Genomic DNA, 20,978 nt, shown 5'->3' with positions numbered 1-20,978 from the left:
CTAGAGACGGTGGAAGAGGTTTCCGTGACATTTATGCTGTTGAAACTGAACCCACTGAGTCACGGGGAAGAAGGCTTGCTAATGCTATGAAAAGTTTTCTCACAACATCGTTGAGCAGCCCAGAAACCTGGCTGGGTATCAACCTTTTTGCCCTCGCCGTACACAGAGCTCACTGCAATACAGTAATACCCATTTAATCTATTTTCCTGCTAAAAATCTAAACATAATTTATCTATGGTGCAAAATAAATAATAATAATAACAATAGGGAGCTCTTTTTCGGCCCTACACATAATTATTATGGGCCTATAGCAAAGGAAAAGGAATGCAGATCTAACATGCCACTGGAAAAAAAAATCTTATGTTCCAGGTGCAAAACCTTTCCTTTAAAAAAATCTCTAAAGTGCAATAAAATATATAAATAAATGTGCAATGCATAAACAAAATAAGTTAAATAAATTGTACAAAAACTATTTGTGCAATGCATTCACTTATTGTCCAAAATATTCACAAAAAATCATGCAAAAATACAACAATACAAATAAAATAACACTACCTTAAATTTAACTAACCATGTTCATTTGATAAGTCCTAAAAACATTACTCTTAACATAACTCTTGACTTTACATTTGAATGCATGTTAATGCTCACTGAACAAAGTCTTTGCTCGTGGTGTTTGGACGTCCTTGGAGAGTGTTCATTCTTTTTTCAGCATGACGAGATGCATTTCTCTGCACAGTTTTCAGGCAAGCAAGAATTCCACTCCCACTTGCAGCATCACAAATGTGCTCCTGTAAAATTCTAAAAACAGGACCATTTCACATCCATCAAATCTATTCACTAATGAAATGTCAGAGTCAGGTATCAATTTAGATACGAGAATAGTTCATCCAAAACTCAAAATACAGTCATCATTTATTTACCCTCATGTTGTTTCAGTATGACCTTCTGTCTTCTGAGGAACACAAAAAATATATATTTTGAATAATCCAAAGAAGAGACTTCATACATGGTGTCTGAGGAACAACACGATTATATGTAAATGACAATTCAGGTGAACAATTTGTTTATGGAAAACATTTAATTCACTTTAAATATTTTGTAAAAAAACATCTTACTAAAAAATAGTCTTTTAATGACAGAAATGGTCATAATTCCATGTGCATGATCTCTACATGTATGGGACAGCACATAAACGACTGTGCAAGCATACTATAAACATTTGACAAATTACACATTTTTTAGAAAGAGGTCAGACTCTTAATTTTAAATTAAAAACATTAAGTATGACAATCAGTAATCTTAAACATGAAATTGCTTACCCATGTCTCTCTGTTATGTTTCAAAATATTATCTTTTATGTTCCACAGAAGGTTTGGAACAACATTATGGTGAGTAGGCCTAAATGATGAACGAATTTTCATTTTTGAGTTAACTAACGCTATCTCATTAAAAGCCTCCGTGTCTGTTCCGCATCACGAGTAGCTTGGGCTAAAAGAAAATGTCTTTGAAAAGTTTAGGTGCACACAGCAGATAAATATCATTATAAAACAATATGATTTTATGAAATAAATATTGTATATTAGATCAAACACTTAATTTCACGAATCAAAGAAAATGACGTATGAGAAACTGCTGTCCGAAAATGCCATGTATACCCTCATTCACTACCCTGATAACACACGTACATCAAGGAGAGGTCTATTTGATGTCTGCATTTACATCTGGAAGACATATTTTATAGTGAGTTTGCTCATAAGCAATAGGAAGTTTCCTATGAGATGTCAAATAGACGTATATTAGATGTCTTTAGGATGTTTGTGATTTAGAATCTTACAGACGTCTGTCAGGTGTTTGTACACAACAGATGCTTTCCAGATCAAGTGATCTCTTGCAGACATACGTGTGCTATCTGGGTGCATTACTTTCCCACATTGCATAGTTTGTGCATTCTGTTTAATCATCAGAAAACTTAGCAAACTGGCAGCTAATGAAAATCTTGAACTCTTTCATGGAAACTAGCATGTATAAACTTACATTAAAGGTGGGGTAAGTATTTTTTCAAAAACAAACTGAGTCGGCCCGACATCAAAACAAACTTGTAAATATAAGATGATGGAAAGCATCTAATGGCATTTAATGTAATTTTAGATATTCCTGAGTGTATTCTGAAACAATTCACATCTATATTACAGCACTGACCACATCTCATCTTTAGGCTATGGCAAAGAAAAACTGATCTATAGCGCTCACCACAAAGAGACTCTTGTACTTATTTTGTGCTGAAAAACCCCCAGATGTAAGATGAAGAAGCTATTTTGAAAAATGTTGGTACTCGAACAGTTGATGAGCACCATTGACTTCCATTATATATAAAAAAAAAAAAACTATTTAAATCAATGGTGCTCATCAACTGTTCGAGTACCAACATTTTTTAAAATAGCTTCTTTTGTGTTGAACAGAAGAAAGAAACTCATACAGATTTGGAACAAGTGGAGGTGGGGTAAATGACAGAATTTTTATTCTGGAAGTGAACTAATCCTTTAAACACAGTCGGTTATGCCTGTGAACATATATTAGTATATTAGATCTGTGAAACAGCGTCTCTTGGACATGGCGACAACACACTACTGACGCAACTCAACAAGACCTTGCCTCCTCTTATTTGATTTATTTATTTGTTTGTTTAACTTTTTACATCTTTTACATTACACACTAAAGGAAGTTGAAAATGTAAAAAAAAAACAATGTGACCCCTTTAATATTTTATTTACATCTTATATCATCTTATATCATCTTATATCAAGTAACCAGCATGTAGATTATCAATATATTTAAGAGCACTATAAGAGCTTTTAATATTATTCTAGTTATATTCCTTACTGCTGAAGTATAGATTATTATTTCATTATTTAGACAATGTTACACCAGTCGAAAGAGACGTTATTATGGGATTTGTGAAAACTGGTGACTGTCCATGGCTGACAAGAGGCACAGGCCCTGGCACAAGAGCAAGATTTAACATGAGGAAAAGTCACTTTTTCTGCTCCTGAGCATAAAGTTTGTCCATTTGCTGAGTACCGTTGATTTGTCTCTTTCTCTCTGTCACTTGAAGCTCAGAATATTCTGTCTCTGGGCCATTGTTTGAGTTTTCCCTTGTCTTGTGGTCCATCTGGAGTTTGGAGAAGTCAATTTCACCATAGTGGAGATCACCAGTTTCTTTCTTCTCACAATTCTTGCTGATCACGGTGGTATTGTTAGCATAGATAGCCATCGTGTCTCTGTTTTTATCCTCAGCCTGAGAGAGAGAATTTGTTTTAAAATTACTGTTTGAATCACTTTCTTTCTGCTGTAAAAGAAGTATTGTTTGAGGAGATCATACAGTGAGTGAAGTGAATTAGAAGATTAGCAGAAATCAATTCACAACAATGTTCATTTGTCGATTTTTTCATATACACAGATCCATTCAGGATTTTTTTTTTTTTAATGATTATGTCACTGAACCATTCCCTCAGCTGAATGGTTCAAAAACACTGATTCATTAAGGAATCAAACAGCTACGGTTTGAGACAAAGACGTGCAACCGTCAGTTATGCTCTGACTTTATTTGGAGCAATTTTTCTTGTTGTGGACAAAACAACTGGCAATTTTTAATGTCAAATTTAAGTTACTCAATGTTGACATCTTGTTTATTGAACTTTGTACCTGTTCACTTCCTATGACATGGGCCTGTCTTGAAGTCTTTGTTCTGTTCCATTTTTTCTTTGTTCTGTTCCATTTAAAAAAGTAAATTAAAAAGAAAAATCATTCTTAAATTATATACACTGTAAACGATTTTTGTATTTTTTGTAATATGTACAGTAAGATACTGTAAAATGCAGCATCCAGCTGCCAGTAAGTTACTGTAAAATTTACAGAAATCTTTTTACAATGTACATATGCAATAAACAAATACAACATTACAGACATGAGCTACATTCCTTTTATTATATATTTACCTCATACAGTAGAAGAATACCGCAGACAACAGAAAAAAAGCGAAAAGTCCTCCTGTACAGCCATATATCACCAGATGAGAGAATCCACTCGGTCCTAAATTACAAAAGTAAAAGATAAAATTCATGAATCCATGATACATCTGAACATAAAAATACAAAAACTGTGCTTTATTTACCTTCATCTGTGCGCTGGGCCTCTTCTGATGACTGTTTTCCATGTTTATTTTGTGCAATGCAGAAGTATAATGCTATTTGATCATGAGTTAAATTAATGTTCTTTCCCCATGCTATAGGCGTCTCCTCTCCACGTTTATACCAGGTGTAGTTCAAGTCATCTGATGGACTGGCTTTGCTTTTGCAGGTCAAAGTCACATTAGTACCATCAGAAGTAATGAGGACGTGAGTTTCTTTTGGAGGAACTTTAAGAGAAATACAAACATATATATGGGGTTAACAATTGATACCTTTTCATTTCATCACATCAAGGATCACGAGAAACACAACTCTATTCCAAACACTACTCCAGATCTCTTACACAGGACTCGTAGCATCACGGTGCTCTCCACAGTTGAGGCATCAGATGTATTTCTTGGATATGTAGCAGTGCAGGTGATGTTCTTCCTGTGATCTTTGTATGAAGCTTTGAACGTCATGTTTGAAACCACTGACTGAGTTTTATCAGGTTTCTCCTGTAACTGTGTTGTAATGTGGACAGATTCAGGGACGTTAGACCAGGATATTGTAGGACGTTGTTTGGGGCAGGGGGCTTCAGCAGAACAGCTCAGATTGACTGTAGTGTTCTCCATCACATACTGTAGCTCACTGGGTTTCAGTTCAGGAGGTTGTGGTGAATCTACAGGGTAAAAGATAACAGATAGAGTTACGGAAAACATACAATGCACAGTCATGTTAGGAGGTCAGGTTCTCACACTTGTAGTGAGGTTTAGCACATTCGCACTTGTAGATTGTTTGTTTCACAAGGTAAAATCACTGCTGCCAATATTTGAAATATTATATAATCAATATATTCTTGTATCTTTTATCTGTATTATTACTATGTGTCAGCTAAGAAATGCAACCTCTCAACACAGAAGATATGGTTTTATAATGTTGTTTTTCAAAAATGCAGTTTGTTGACAAATATAGTGTAAAACTAACTTATTCTAAATATATGATGTAATTAACTAATATTTTCATTTCTTTTTAAAGACAAATTCATCTTTCTACTTTGGTGTGTGGATGGTCTGTTCAGATGACATTTACCTTTGACATTGATCCTCACAGTCTTGCTTGAATGATCTGTACTGGGGTTAAATGTTGCTCTGAACACATTTGGCTCCATTTCCAGTCTGAAGTAATAGAGGTCTGAATGATTCATCATGATGTTATAGAAGACAGTTGTGCAGTTCCTCTCACTGAGATTTCCAGTCATCTGCATGTCACTGAATCCTCTAATGATGTTTTCACTGCTATTAAAAGCTATAAAACTGTCTTTTCTAGCATACTGTGATATGTTTTTTAGCCAGATTCCATGAATAGATTTTGCCTTCTTATGTTTGTCCTCAAAATTTGAGATGTTGAATGTGCAAGGAATCTGCACACAAGAGCCTGTCAGAGCTGTTACTGTCTGAGGCATCACAGCAGAGTAGATATCATCAGCTGCAAGATAAAAACACATTAGTCATGAAGGAATGAGCATTTGGCTTTCATATTAGTACACATTATAATCATACTCAACTTTATTCATAATGACGACAAAGACTGACCAACCTGAGTGAGTAAGTACCAACACAGAGCTGATGAAAATAAAGGAAGCGATCTGGTTTCCTGCCATCAGGGTCCGTAGAGAGGATGACATTGGACTTTACAATAGCAACGAACGAGTCCAAAACACCATCACAGAACACTTTATCACTAAACAACACAAAATACATGAATTCGGGATTCTTTTGTATTTATGAGTATTTTGATAACACAAAATACATATCTGTCATGGACATTTAACAACCTCATTACTATATTTGTTATCTAGAGCAAGAGAATGATTTATAAGGATGATCCACATTTTCCACTGTTACACTCATGCAGATACTGTACATTTCCATCTGCTGTAGCCTATTGATCATTTTTGCCTATTTTATTCATCCACTGTAAAAATGTATGACTTAACTCATCAGACGGACCACATTTACAGTTACATCAGTAAAAGCGATTCATTTGAGCGACATCAATTATTTTCATTCACTAAATATTCTTCTATTCATAAAAAACCTACATGAATACAGGTTGCACCAAATTATTTTCTCAGTGTGGCAAAACTAAATACCTTTATTATGCTATAACATTTATGGAGATAAATGTCTGGAACTGAGACTTGATTCACAGAAAAACTCAGGAACTCACAGTATGCTGAGAAAATACTGCAGACTCCCACCCATAAACAACTCACAGCTCTCCCTTTCTGTCATTTAAACTCTGAAATGAACAGGGTGGTTTTCAAGTTTTAGTCTATATATAAAAAAGAAAAGAGCAATAATTAAATTTCTTACCTCCGAAAAGTAGTTTAACTTCTAAGAGGCAGATGTTCCTAAAATTGTCCTCTATGTTGCAACTGCCTTTTTTTTTCTTTTTTTTTTTTTCAAGCATGCTTCATGTTGTGACATTGCACTACACCCCAATGTAGTCACCACAGGAAGATATTTGTAGGATAGACGTCACTAGAGATTCTTACTTCTTGTATTTATTTTGTGTTTTAACCTCTTAAGACCCTGCGGCCTCATATGAGGACATTATTTTTTAGTGAATTTCTCTGAGACTATACATGCCAGAGTTTTAAGTCTGGATGTCCTGTACAGAGCATATTCAGGGCTTTTCAGAGATACCATGTTTGTTTTGGTGATTTCAAATATCAACATTGGCTACAAGAAATCACTTACCCCACCTTTAATAATAAATTAAAAAATAAATTTATACATGTATGATATTATACTGGCTGTACACACAGTAGACCAATGGTGGGGCGAATGGATGGGTGGTATCACCTGATCTAAAAACTGATCTATGGCAAAATCTATATATATATGTGTGTGTGTAGTGGAGTTTTGAATCTAAACATTATTCAATAATACAATAAAAATGATAGCTGTGTGCTTAGAAAAGATGATGGAAAGCATCTAATGGCATTTAATGTAATTGTAGATATTCCTGAGTGTATTCTGAAACAATTCACATCTATATTACAGCACTGACCACATCTCATCTTTAGGCTATGGCAAAGAAAAACTGATCTATAGCGCTCACCACAAAGAGACTCTTGTACTTATTTTGTGCTGAAAACCCCCCAGATGTAAGATGAAGAAGCTATTTTGAAAAATGTTGGTACTCGAACAGTTAATGAGCACCATTGACTTCCATTATATATAAAAAAAAAATACTATTTAAGTCAATGGTGCTCATCAACTGTTCGAATACCAACATTTTTCAAAATATCTTCTTTTGTGTTGAACAGAAGAAAGAAACTCATACAGATTTGGAACAAGTGGAGGTGGGGTAAATGACAGAATTTTTATTCTGGAAGTGAACTAATCCTTTAAACACAGTCAGTTATGCCTGTGAACATATATTAGTATATTAGATCTGTGAAACAGCGTCTCTTGGACATGGCGACAACACACTACTGACGCAACTCAACAAGACCTTGCCTCCTCTTATTTGATTTATTTATTTGTTTGTTTAACTTTGCAGATCTTTTTCATGTACATTACACACTAAAGGAAGTTGAAAAAGTAAAAAAAAAACAATGTGACCCCTTTAATATTTTATTTACATCTTATATCATCTTATATCAAGTAACCAGCATGTAGATTATCAATATATTTAAGAGCACTATAAGAGCTTTTAATATTATTCTAGTTGTATTCCTTGCTGCTGAAGTATAGATTATTATTTTATTATTTAGACAATGTTACACCAGTCGAAAGAGACGTTCTTATGGGATTTGTGAAAACCGGTGACTGTCCATGGCTGACAAGAGGCACAGGCCCTGGCACAAGAGCAAGATTTAACATGAGGAAAAGTCACTTTTTCTGCACCTGAGCATAAAGTTTGTCCATTTGCTGAGCACCGTTGATTTGTCTCTTTCTCTCTGTCACTTGAAGCTCAGAATATTCTGTCTCTGGGCCATTGTTTGAGTTTTCCCTTGTCTTGTGGTCCATCTGGAGTAAAACACGGATTCATTAAGGAATCAAACAGCTACGGTTTGAGACAAAGACGTGCAACCGTCAGTTATGCTCTGACTTTATTTGGAACAATTTTTCTTGTTGTGGACAAAACAACTGGCAATTTTTAATGTCAAATTTAAGTAACTCAATGTTAACATCTTGTTTATTGAACTTTGTACCTGATCACTTCCTATGACATGGGCCTGTCTTGAAGCCTTTGTTCTGTTCCAAAAAAATAAAGAATATAATTTAAAAAAGTAAATTAAAAAGAAAAATCATTCTTAAATTATATACACTGTAAAGTATTTTTGTAATTTTGTACATATGCAATAAACAAATAAAACATTACAGACATGAGCTACATTCCTTTTATTATATATTTACCTCATACAGTAGAAAAATACCACAGACAACAGAAAAAAAGCGAAAAGTCCTCCTGTACAGCCATGTATCACAAGATGAGAGAATCCACTCAGTCCTAAATTACAAAAGTAAAAGATAAAATTCATGAATCCATGATACATCTGAAAATAAAAATACAAAAACTGTGCTTTATTTACCTTCATCTGTGCGCTGGGCCTCTTCTGATGACTGTTTTCCATGTTTATTTTGTGCAATGCAGAAGTATAATGCTATTTGATCATGAGTTAAATTAATGTTCTTTCCCCATGCTATAGGCGTCTCCTCTCCACGTTTATACCAGGTGTAGTTCAAGTCATCTGATGGACTGGCTTTGCTTTTGCAGGTCAAAGTCACATTAGTACCAACAGAAGTAATGAGGACGTGAGTTTCTTTTGGAGGAACTTTAAGAGAAATACAAACATATATATGGGGTTAACAATTGATACCTTTTCATTTCATCACATCAAGGATCACGAGAAACACAACTCTATTCCAAACACTACTCCAGATCTCTTACACAGGACTCGTAGCATCACGGTGCTCTCCACAGTTGAGACATCAGATGTATTTCTTGGATATGTAGCAGTGCAGGTGATGTTCTTCCTGTGATCTTTGTATGAAGCTTTGAAGGTCATGTTTGAAACCACTGACTGAGTTTTATCAGGTTTCTCCTGTAACTGTGTTGTAATGTGGACAGATTCAGGGACGTTAGACCAGGATATTGTAGGATGTTGTTTGGGGCAGGGGGCTTCAGCAGAACAGCTCAGATTGACTGTAGTGTTCTCCATCACATACTGTAGCTCACTGGGTTTCAGTTCAGGAGGTTGTGGTGAATCTACAGGGTAAAAGATAACAGATAGAGTTACGGAAAACATACAATGCACAGTCATGTTAGGAGGTCAGGTTCTCACACTTGTAGTGAGGTTTAGCACATTCGCACTTGTAGATTGTTTGTTTCACAAGGTAAAATCACTGCTGCCAATATTTGAAATATTATATAATCAATATATTCTTGTATCTTTTATCTGTATTATTACTATGTGTCAGCTAAGAAATGCAACCTCTCAACACAGAAGATATTGTTTTATAATGTTGTTTTTCAAAAATGCAGTTTGTTGACAAATATAGTGTAAAACTGACTTATAAATATATGATGTAATTAACTAATATTTTCATTTCTTTTTAAAGACAAATTCATCTTTATACTTTGGTGTGTGGATGGTCTGTTCAGATGACATTTACCTTTGACATTGATCCTCACAGTCTTGCTTGAATAATCTGTACTGGGGTTAAATGTTGCTCTGAACACATTTGGCTCCATTTCCAGTCTGAAGTAATAGAGGTCTGAATGATTCATCATGATGTTATAGAAGACAGTTGTGCAGTTCCTCTCACTGAGATTTCCAGTCATCTGTATGTCACTGAATCCTCTAATGATGTTTTCACTGCTATTAAAAGCTATAAAACCGTTTTTGCTAGCATGCTGTGATATGTTTTTTAGCCAGATTCCATGAATAGATTTTGCCTTCTTATGTTTGTCCTCAAAATTAGAGATGTTGAATGTGCAAGGAATCTGCACACAAGAGCCTGTCAGAGCTGTTACTGTCTGAGGCATCACAGCAGAGTAGATATCATCAGCTGCAAGATAAAAACACATTAGTCATGAAGGAATGAGCATTTGGCTTTTAATTCATATTAGTACACATTATAATCATACTCAACCTTATTCATAATGACGACAAAGACTGACCAACCTGAGTGAGTAAGTATCAACACAGAGCTGATGAAAATAAAGGAAGCGATCTGGTTTCCTGCCATCAGGGTCCGTAGAGAGGATAACATTGGACTTTACAATAGCAACGAACGAGTCCAAAACACCATCACAGAACACTTTATCACTAAACAACACAAAATACATGAATTCAGGATTCTTTTGTATTTATGACTATTTTGATAACACAAAATACATATCTGTCATGGACATTTAACAACCTCATTACTATATTTGCTATCTAGAGCAAGAGAATGATTTATAAGGATGATCCACATTTTCCACTGTTACACTCATGCAGATACTGTACATTTCCATCTGCTGTAGCCTATTGATCATTTTTGCCTATTTTATTCATCCACTGTAAAAATGTATGACTTAACTCATCAGACGGACCACATTTACAGTTACATCAGTAAAAGCGATTCATTTGAGCGACATCAATTATTTTCATTCACTAAATATTCTTCTATTCATAAAAACCTACATGAATACAGGTTGCACCAAATTATTTTCTCATTGTGGCAAAACTAAATACCTTTATTATGCTAAAACATTTATGGAGACAAATGTCTGGAACTGAGACTTGATTCACAGAAAAACTCAGGAACTCACAGTATGCTGAGAAAATACTGCAGACTCCCACCCATAAACAACTCACAGCTCTCCCTTTCTGTCATTTAAACTCTGAAATGAACAGGGTGGTTTTCAAGTTTTAGTCTATATATAAAAAAGAAAAGAGCAATAATTAAATTTCTTACCTCCGAAAAGTAGTTTAACTTCTAAGAGGCAGATGTTCCTAAAATTGTCCTCTATGTTGCAACTGCCTTTTTTTTTCTTTTTTTTCCAAACATGCTTCATGTTGTGACATTGCACTACACCCCAATGTAGTCACCACAGGAAGATATTTGTAGGATAGACGTCACTAGAGATTCTTACTTCTTGTATTTATTTTGTGTTTTAACCTCTTAAGACCCTGTGGCCTCATATGAGGACATTATTTTTTAGTGAATTTCTCTGAGACTATACATGCCAGAGTTTTAAGTCTGGATGTCCTGTACAGAGCATATTCAGGGCTTTTCAGAGATACCATGTTTGTTTTGGTGATTTCAAATATCAACATTGGCTACAAGAAATCACTTACCCCACCTTTAATAATAAATTAAAAAATAAATTTATACCTGTATGATATTATACTGGCTCCAACTCTACTCAGTAGACCAATGGTGGGGCGAATGGATGGGAGGTATCACCTGATCTAAAAACTGATCTATGGCAAAATCTCTCTCTCTCTCTATATATATATATATATATATATATATATATACACAAACCCGATTCCCAAAAATTTGGGACACTGTACAAATTGTGAATAAAAACAGAATGCAATGATGTGGAAGTTTCAAATTTAAATATTTTATTCAGAATACAACATAGATGACGTATCAAATGTTTAAACTGAGAAAATTTATAATTTTAAGGGAAAAATAAGTTTATTTTAAATTTCATGGCATCAACACATCTCAAAAAAGTTGGGACAAGGCCATGTTTACCACTGTGTGGCATCCCCTCTTCTTTTTATAACAGTCTGCAAACGTCTGGGGACTGAGGAGACAAGTTGCTCAAGTTTAGGAATAGGAATGTTGTTCCATTCTTGTCTAATACAGGCTTCTATTTGCTCAACTGTCTTAGGTCTTCTTTGTCGCATCTTCCTCTTTATGATGCGCCAAATGTTTTCTATGGGTGAAAGATCTGGACTGCAGGCAGGCCATTTCAGTACCCAGATCCTCCTTCTACGCAGCTATGATGTTGTAATTGATGCAGTATGTGGGTCTGGCATTGTCATGTTGGAAAATGCAAGGTCTTCCCTGAAAGAGACAACGTCTGGATGGGAGCATATGTTGTTCTAGAACTTGGATATACCTTTCAGCATTGATGGTGCCTTTCCAGATGTGTAAGCTGCCCATGCCACACGCACTCATGCAACCCCATACCATCAGAGATGCAGGCTTCTGAACTGAGCGCTGATAAAAGCCAGCTGATACTGGCTTTTCTGTAGCTCAAATAGTAGAGCATGGCGCTAGCAACGCCAAGGTCATGGGTTCGATTCCCAGGGAAAGCAAGAGCTGATAAAAATGTAAAAACTGTAACTTGAATGCAATGTAAGTTGCTTTCGATAAAAGTGTCTGCTAAATGCATAAATGTAAATGTAAACTTGGGTTGTCCTTGTCCTCTTTAGTCCGGATAACATGGCGTCCCAATTTTCCAAAAAGAACTTCAAATTTTGATTCGTCTGACCACAGAACAGTTTTCTACTTTGCCACAGTCCATTTTAAATAAGCCTTGGCCCAAAGAAAACGCCTGCGCTTCTGGATCATGTTTAGATATGGCTTCATTTTTGACCTATAGAGTTTTAGCCGGCAACGGCGAATGGCACGGTGGATTGTGTTCACCGACAATGTTTTCTGGAAGTATTCCTGAGCCCATGTTGTGATTTCCATTACAGTAGCATTCCTGTATGTGATGCAGTGCCGTCTAAGGGCCCGAAGATCACAGGCATCCAGTATGGTTTTCCGGGCTTGACCCTTGCGCACAGAGATTGTTCCAGATTCTCTGAATCTTTGGATGATATTATTCACTGTTGATGATGATAACTTCAAACTCTTTGCAATTTTTCTCAGAGAAACTCCTTTCTGATATTGCTCCACTATTTTTCGCCGCAGCATTGGGGGAATTGGTGATCCTCTTGCCATCTTGACTTCTGAGAGACACTGCCACTCTGAGAGGCTCTTTTTATACCCAATCATGTTGCCAATTGACATAATAAGTTGCAAATTGGTCCTCCAGCTGTTCCTTATATGTACATTTAACTTTTCCGGCCTCTTATTGCTACCTGTTCCAACTTTTTTGGAATGTGTAGCTCTCATGAAATCCAAAATGAGCCAATATTTGGCATGACATTTCAAAATGTCTCACTTTCAACATTTGATATGTTATCTATATTCTATTGTGAATAAAATATAAGTTTATGAGATTTGTAAATTATTGCATTCCTTTTTTATTCGTAATTTGTACAGTGTCCCAACTTTTTTGGAATCGGGTTTGTATATATATATATATATATATATATATATATATATATATATATATATAGTGTAGTGGAGTTTTGAATCTAAACATTATTCAATAATACAATAAAAAAGATAGCTGTGTGCTTAGAAAAGATGATGGAAAGCATCTAATGGCATTTAATGTAATTTTAGATATTCCTGAGTGTATTCTGAAACAATTCACATCTATATTACAGCACTGACCACATCTCATCTTTAGGCTATGGCAAAGAAAAACTGATCTATAGCGCTCACCACAAAGAGACTCTTGTACTTATTTTGTGCTGAAAAACCCCCAGATGTAAGATGGAGAAGCTATTTTGAAAAATGTTGGTACTCGAACAGTTGATGAGCACCATTGACTTCCATTATAGAAAAAAAAAAATACTATTTAAGTCAATGGTGCTCATCAACTGTTCGAGTACCAACATTTTTCAAAATATCTTCTTTTGTGTTGAACAGAAGAAAGAAACTCATACAGATTTGGAACAAGTGGAGGGTGAGAAAATGACAGAATTTTTATTCTGGAAGTGAACTAATCCTTTAAACACAGTCAGTTATGCCTGTGAACATATATTAGTATATTAGATCTGTGAAACAGCGTCTCTTGGACATGGCGACAACACACTACTGACGCAACACAACAAGACCTTGCCTCCTCTTATTTGATTTATTTATTTGTTTGTTTAACTTTGCAGATCTTTTTCATGTACATTACACACTAAAGGAAGTTGAAAAAGTAAAAAAAAACAATGTGACCCCTTTAATATTTTATTTACATCTTATATCATCTTATATCATCTTATATCAAGTAACCAGCATGTAGATTATCAATATATTTAAGAGCACTATAAGAGCTTTTAATATTATTCTAGTTATATTCCTTGCTGCTGAAGTATAGATTATTATTTCATTATTTAGACAATGTTACACCAGTCGAAAGAGATATTATTATGGCATTTGTGAAAACTGGTGACTGTCCATGGCTGACAAGAGGCACAGGCCCTGGCACAAGAGCAAGATTTAACATGAGGAAAAGTCACTTTTTCTGCTCCTGAGCATAAAGTTTGTCCATTTGCTGAGAACCGTTGATTTGTCTCCTTCTCTCTGTCACTTGAAGCTCAGAATATTCTGTCTCTGGGCCATTGTTTGAGTTTTCCCTTGTCTTGTGGTCCATCTGGAGGCTGGAGAAGTCACCAGTTTCTTTCTTCTCACAATTCTTGCTGATCACGGTGGTATTGTTAGCATAGATAGCCATCGTGTCTCTGTTTTTATCCTCAGCCTGAGAGTGAGAATTTTTTTCTTTTTAATTAGTTTGAATCACTTTCTTTCTGCTGTAAAAGAAGCATTGTTTGAGGAGATCGTACAGTGAGTGAAGTGAATTAGAAGATTAGCAGAAATCAATTCACAACAATGTTAATTTGTCGATTTGTTCATATACACAGATCCATTCAGGATTTTTTTTTTAATGATTATGTCACTGAACCATTCCCTCAGCTGAATGGTTCAAAAACACTGATTCATTAAGGAATCAAACAGCTACGGTTTGAGACAAAGACGTGCAACCGTCAGTTATGCTCTGACTTTATTTGGAACAATTTTTCTTTTTGTGGACAAAACAACTGGCAATTTTTTACGTAAAAAACTTTTTCCTAAAACTTTTTTCTCGGGTCTTAAGAGGGTAAATCATGCTTTACAAAGAAAAAGATATGTGCATAATGTTACGCTACCTGTTAATTAGATATCATCATCCCATAACTTGTGTTCAATTTCTAAGACACTGCTAACTTGTAACATCTGTTACAGACTCACATACAAATGTATTAATTTACAAATGATCTAAAGTAGTCTAAAATAGTGAGCACTCACTCTCTCTGTTCAAACTTACCACAGATTCACAAAGCTTATCTGCATGAATCCATCCTGTCAGAGCGTTTTCTTGCCTGTTTACTATTAGTGAAGTGACGGGGGGCCAAGTATGGTGACCCATACTTGAATTTGTGCTCTGCATTTAACCCATCCAAGTGCACACACACAGCAGTGAACACACACACACCCAGAGCAGTGGGCAGCCAATGCTGCGGCACCCGGGGACAAGTTGGGGTGCCTTGCTCAAGGGTCTTACCTCAGTCGTGGTATTGAAGGTTGAGAGATACCAACCTTCCCCCCACTCAGGCCACAGAAGCAGTTAAAGGGATAGTTCACCCAAAAATGAAAATTCTGTCATTAATTACTCACCCTCATGTCGTTCCAAACCCGCAAGACTTCCGTTCATCTTCGGAACACAAATTAAGATATTTTTGATGGAATCTGAGAGCTTATAGACAGCAAGGGTCCTTACACGATCAAGGTCCAGAAAAGTACCAGGATGATCGACAAAGTAGTCCATGTGACATCAGTCTGTTAACCGTAATTTTACAAAGCCACAAGAAAATTTTTAATCACCACAGTACATGACGCAAGCGCTGATCCAGATCCAGCGTGATCAGAGATGGGCACAAATACATCAATATGTATTTAAAATAAAAATACAAAATACTGTGTGGGAAAATGTATCTAAATACAAATACAGTATTTTGTATTTTGAAAATACACAAAATACATTTGAAATTGGCCATCCAGTGAAGTAACACTATTAAGGCCTGTTTACACCAAAAATGATAATTATAAAGATAACTACACTCACCTAAAGGATTATTAGGAACACCTGTTCAATTTCTCATTAATGCAATTATCTAATCAACCAATCACATGGCAGTTGCTTCAATGCATTTAGGGGTGTGGTCCTGGTCAAGACAATCTCCTGAACTCCAAACTGAATATAAGAATGGGAAAGAAAGGTGATTTAAGCAATTTTGAGCGTGGCATCGTTGTTGGTGCCAGACGGGCCGGTCTGAGTATTTCACAATCTGCTCAGTTACTGGGATTTTCACGCACAACCATTTCTAGAGTTTACAAAGAATGGTGTGAAAAGGGAAAAACATCCAGTATGCGGCAGTCCTGTGGGAGAAAATGCCTTGTTGATGCTAGAGTTCAGAGGAGAATGGGCCGACTGATTCAAGCTGATAGAAGAGCAACTTTGACTGAAATAACCACTCGTTACAACCGAGGTATGCAGCAAAGCATTTGTGAAGCCACAACACGCACAACCTTGAGGCGGATGGGCTACAACAGCAGAAGACCCCACCGGGTACCACTCATCTCCACTACAAATAGGAAAAAGAGGCTACAGTTTGCACGAGCTCACCAAAATTGGACGGTTGAAGACTGGAAAAATGTTGCCTGGTCTGATGAGTCTCGATTTCTGTTGAGACATTCAGATGGTAGAGTCAGAATTTGGCGTAAACAGACTGAGAACATGGATCCATCATGCCTTGTTACCACTGTGCAGGCTGGTGGTGGTGGTGTAATGGTGTGGGGGATGTTTTCTTGGCACACTTTAGGCCCCTTAGTACCAATTGGGCATCGTTTAAATGCCACGGCCTACCTGAGCATTGTTTCTGACCATGTCCATCCCTTTATGACCACCATGTACCCATCCTCTGATGGCTGCTTCCAGCAGGATAATGCACCATGTCACAAAGCTCGAATCATTTCAAATTGGTTTCTTGAACATGACAATGAGTTCACTGTACTAAAATGGCCCCCACAGTCACCAGATCTCAACCCAAAAGAGCATCTTTGGGATGTGGTGGAACGGGAGCTTCATGCCCTGGATGTGCATCCCAGAAATCTCCATCAACTGCAAGATGCTATCCTATCAATATGGGCCAACATTTCTAAAGAATGCTTTCAGCACCTTGTTGAATCAATGCCACGTAGAATTAAGGCAGTTCTGAAGGCGAAAGGGGGTCAAACACAGTATTAGTATGGTGTTCCTAATAATCCTTTAGGTGAGTGTATATTAGTGTATTCTAAGTATACAAAGCAGTTGTGTCATCTGCCACTAAATGCTCAAGCTCTTAAAAGCAGAAATGTTTCCGATTGGCTGTCAATGTTTTTATCATTCAGCATTATTTGTACTGTTATGGTTATAGTTGTGGTGTGCTATCTGCTATTCAATTAGATTTAGGATGTACTCACACTAGGGGATCTGATCCGTGCTTGAATAGGATTGACCCCCAAAGTCCAGTTCATTTCACAAGTGTGACTGCTCTGTGCTGTGTCCAGTGCGGTTTGTTTTACCATAACCCGCTTGAAGAGGTGGCTTGGGTGCGGTATGCATGTACCTCTCCTTCCTTAGGACACTGAAGAGGAACCACTTGTCTCCAGCCATCCTGGTGAGCTTCTACCGGTGTGTGATCGAAAACATCCTGACCAACTGTATCACAGTCTGGTATGGGAACTGCTCAGTTGCTGACCGCAAGGCACTGCAGAGGGTGGTGAAAACTGCCCAACGCATCACAGGGACACCACTTCCTGCCATTGAGGACGTCCAGAGAAAACGCTGTTTACGTCGAGCTCGCGGCAATCTTAAGGACTCCTCTCACCCTGACCATAGACTGTTTAACTTACTGCCCTCTGAGAGGCGCTTCAGGAGGCTCTGAACAAAGACCAGCAGACTCAGGAACAGCTTTTTCCCTACAGCTGTCTCCCTACTGAACTCTGCCCGGTGATACCCCCTCACACACCACTACAAACTCTTTACCCCTCCCCATCACTAAATCGGTTTAAAAAAATAAAATAAAAATAAAAATCCATCTACACACTGAGTACTATGTACTGGAAATTTTTATTTTCCATGCGCTTTCAGTGTTCATTGCACTAGTGTTTATATATCTTAATGTATAGTTTATTCATATCCATTTGTAATTATGTTCATAGTTTTTGTCATACATTTACTGCATAATCCATCTGTATAGTATGTTCATATCACCCATCTGTATACCATACTGATAGTATTTAAAAATGTGTAAATTATGCCCATAGTACTGCCTTATCTGTATATTTCTGTACATATGTAACATATTGTAGGCACTGTATATCCTGTACCTCTTCTTATTGCACTTCTTGTTAGATGCTAACTACATTTCGTTGCCCTGTACCTTACATGTGCAATGACAATAAAGTTGAATCTAATCTAATCTAATCTAATCTAATCTAATCTAATCTAGTGTGGTGCCAGACCATGGAACGGTTAATTTACCATTTTTGTATGTGCTATTGTTATCATTAAGACAGCAAAAAAATCTTTTTTTTTTTTTTTTTTTTTTTTTACCCGGCCTGTCAGTAACACAGATAACACATGACAGTACGTATGTGTAGCTATGCTATCATCATTCACAGCCTTTTTTTTTTTTTTTTTATATATATTTTTTTATATATTTATTTATTTATTGATTTTTTTTAATTAATTAATTAATTAAATTTTATATACCCTTTTATTTAACCATACTATGACCGACAAGACCAGGGGACAGAGAAAACAAGAGAGAGAAAGAAAAAAAAAATGAAATAATAATAATAATAATAAAAAAAAATAATAATAATTATAATGATAATAATAAAAATAATAATAATAATAATAAAAAAAAAAGGAATTAGAAAACAAAACAAACAAACAAAAAAAAAATTGTGGATAAAGTCAACAGAGAAGGGGGAGAGAGAGAGAAAAAAAGAGAGAATGGGGGATAGAGAGAGAGAGGAAAAAAAAAAAACAAGACAATTTGCTTCGATACCTGCTGACAAAAAGAGAAAACAACAGAAGACACAACAGAAGACACAACATCAGAGAAACTGCAGCAACAACCAACATCTGTATGAATCACAATTAATTCTAAATGTTAAATGTTATTGAACAACACGCATAACTAATATTACAAAATAAGTTTTGAAGCAACAGCAGATCAGAACAATGTGTGTCTGTGAGCACCCGTTTTTACACCAATGTGAATGCTTGAGTGTACACCTGTATGTGTGAGCGCGCTTGTGTTCATAAGGTTCCTCCATGTAAATGTTTAATAGTGTGTGTGTGGGGAACAACAGCCCCATCCTGCAAGGCATGAAGCAGGCATCGAAGAGACCCAGGCCCCAAACATCCGGAGGCCCCCCAGGGCACGGGACCCCCAGGGGAACCACCGCAGGGACAACTGCGGCCCCCACCCAGAAAAGGGCAGAGGAGAGCCCGAAGGTGGGACATCCGACAGCCACAGTATAGACACCCCAGGGTGCCGTGGCGGCAAGCCCGCAGGCTCCGCCGGCAGCCGACCACACCAGGGCAGACCGAGCCCTGGGTCCGGAGATCCAAGGGCCCCCCACCCCCCAACCGGGGCCCAGCAAGGCCAGTAGGGCCAGGCCCCGCCAAGCGACCGCCGAGAGTGGGCCAGCGCTCACCCGAGCATCCTGCCCCGGCGCGAGAAACCACCAACGCACCGGCGGCATCCTCCACCGGCAGGGCATGGTGGTGGGGTGGGGGTCGACTGAGATGATGAGTGAGGTGGAGTCTAAGGCCCGACCTGACACAGACGTAGACGAACAAGCACACATATACACAAGCATACGTTCCCACCCTCATGCACGCAACGAATATTCTCACCCTCGCCCCACATGTAGACACACAAAAATGGACATGGTACCCACACTCACACTCCCTATATGCACTCTATACTCCTAGATCCAGGCACCACCACCCCCAGAGGGGTAATCAGCGCCCGATCCCGGAGCTGAACCCCCTTCGCTCTGACGTGGGGACAGGAAGACCACCCCGGTCCCCGCAGCAGCAGAGAAGACCACCAGCCCAGACCCCGACCGGGCGGCCAGCTCATCCTCACAGCCCCCGGCCCCGGACAGAGAACAGAGAACAGGGGTGTGAGATAAAAGAAAAAAAAAAAAAAGACCCCATGCTTCACCTCACCCGCTCAAATGTAGTGTTGGTGAGTGTTGTTCTAAGGTGCTTTAAAACAGGGGTGCTTTAAAACAGGGGAGGGGCACCCTCCATAAGCTTGTGTCAGCTCGTCCCCTCCCTAGAGCCCTCAATGTCTATGTGCAACTTAAAATTGAGAAGTGGGCACTGGCACCAGAGGGAAGGCTGAATGAACAGACCGCCCTCCGGATGCCATTCAGTGTGCCCACCCCCAAGGCCCTATATGTATGTGTCATGTGACAGTAAGTAATGAGAATGTCTAAGCTGTAATGTGTGATTGAGATGCAGGTGGCCACGAGGAGACAGAGGAGTACCACCTCCCCCGCATCCCAGCGACACACCCGCACCTCAAAACCCTACCTATGTGTTGGTGTGATGGAGCGGGAGAAGTGAAGCCTTAGGGATGGGGAGGAAAGCATCAGAGGGGGCAAAATACCCGCCCCCCTTTGGAGCCAGCTCCCCCGCTGACCCCCATAGGCACCCCCATTACCCCAAATCTGCCCAGGGCGGGGGGCCCAGGCCCATCCAGACCAGGGCCCATGGCAGCCCGGGGCCGCCCACCAGACCCCACAGCAGAGGAAAAACTACCCCACCCCATCACTCATTCAACTCCCA

At 37.9% G+C, this 20,978-nt stretch overlaps 2 protein-coding genes across 3 annotated transcripts; both read right to left on the bottom strand.

Moving 5' to 3' along the window:
• Nucleotides 1-2,500: 2,500 nt before the first annotated feature.
• On the bottom strand, nucleotides 2,501-6,638 carry LOC306864636 (myelin-associated glycoprotein-like). Its single transcript, XM_079408762.1, has 8 exons — nucleotides 6,548-6,638; nucleotides 5,769-5,912; nucleotides 5,262-5,657; nucleotides 4,534-4,851; nucleotides 4,175-4,417; nucleotides 3,999-4,092; nucleotides 3,706-3,769; nucleotides 2,501-3,298 (listed from the first exon to the last, which is right to left on the bottom strand). The coding sequence occupies exons 2-8, from the start codon at nucleotides 5,854-5,856 to the stop codon at nucleotides 3,035-3,037; spliced, it is 1,467 nt and encodes a 488-aa protein (XP_079264888.1). The 5' UTR covers nucleotides 5,857-5,912; nucleotides 6,548-6,638; the 3' UTR covers nucleotides 2,501-3,034.
• A 904-nt stretch (nucleotides 6,639-7,542) lies between these two features.
• Nucleotides 7,543-11,308, bottom strand: LOC306864803 (myelin-associated glycoprotein-like). Of its 2 annotated transcripts, XM_079409038.1 has the most exons (9): nucleotides 11,153-11,270; nucleotides 11,007-11,078; nucleotides 10,375-10,518; nucleotides 9,863-10,258; nucleotides 9,138-9,455; nucleotides 8,779-9,021; nucleotides 8,603-8,696; nucleotides 8,398-8,440; nucleotides 7,543-8,212 (listed from the first exon to the last, which is right to left on the bottom strand). In XM_079409038.1, the coding sequence occupies exons 3-9, from the start codon at nucleotides 10,460-10,462 to the stop codon at nucleotides 8,075-8,077; spliced, it is 1,320 nt and encodes a 439-aa protein (XP_079265164.1). In that variant the 5' UTR covers nucleotides 10,463-10,518; nucleotides 11,007-11,078; nucleotides 11,153-11,270; the 3' UTR covers nucleotides 7,543-8,074. The 2 variants fall into 2 exon arrangements, with proteins under 2 accessions (XP_079265164.1, XP_079265163.1); XM_079409037.1 differs by lacking the exon at nucleotides 11,007-11,078 and having other exon boundaries at nucleotides 7,545-8,212; nucleotides 11,153-11,308.
• Between the last annotated feature and the right edge of the window lie 9,670 nt (nucleotides 11,309-20,978).

The sequence above is a fragment of the Barbus barbus genome, assembly GCF_936440315.1.
Source record: "Barbus barbus genome assembly, chromosome: 46".
Taxonomy (NCBI): Eukaryota; Metazoa; Chordata; class Actinopteri; order Cypriniformes; family Cyprinidae; genus Barbus; species Barbus barbus.
Note: the sequence above shows the minus strand (reverse complement) of the source record. Positions and strands in the feature narration are given on the sequence as shown.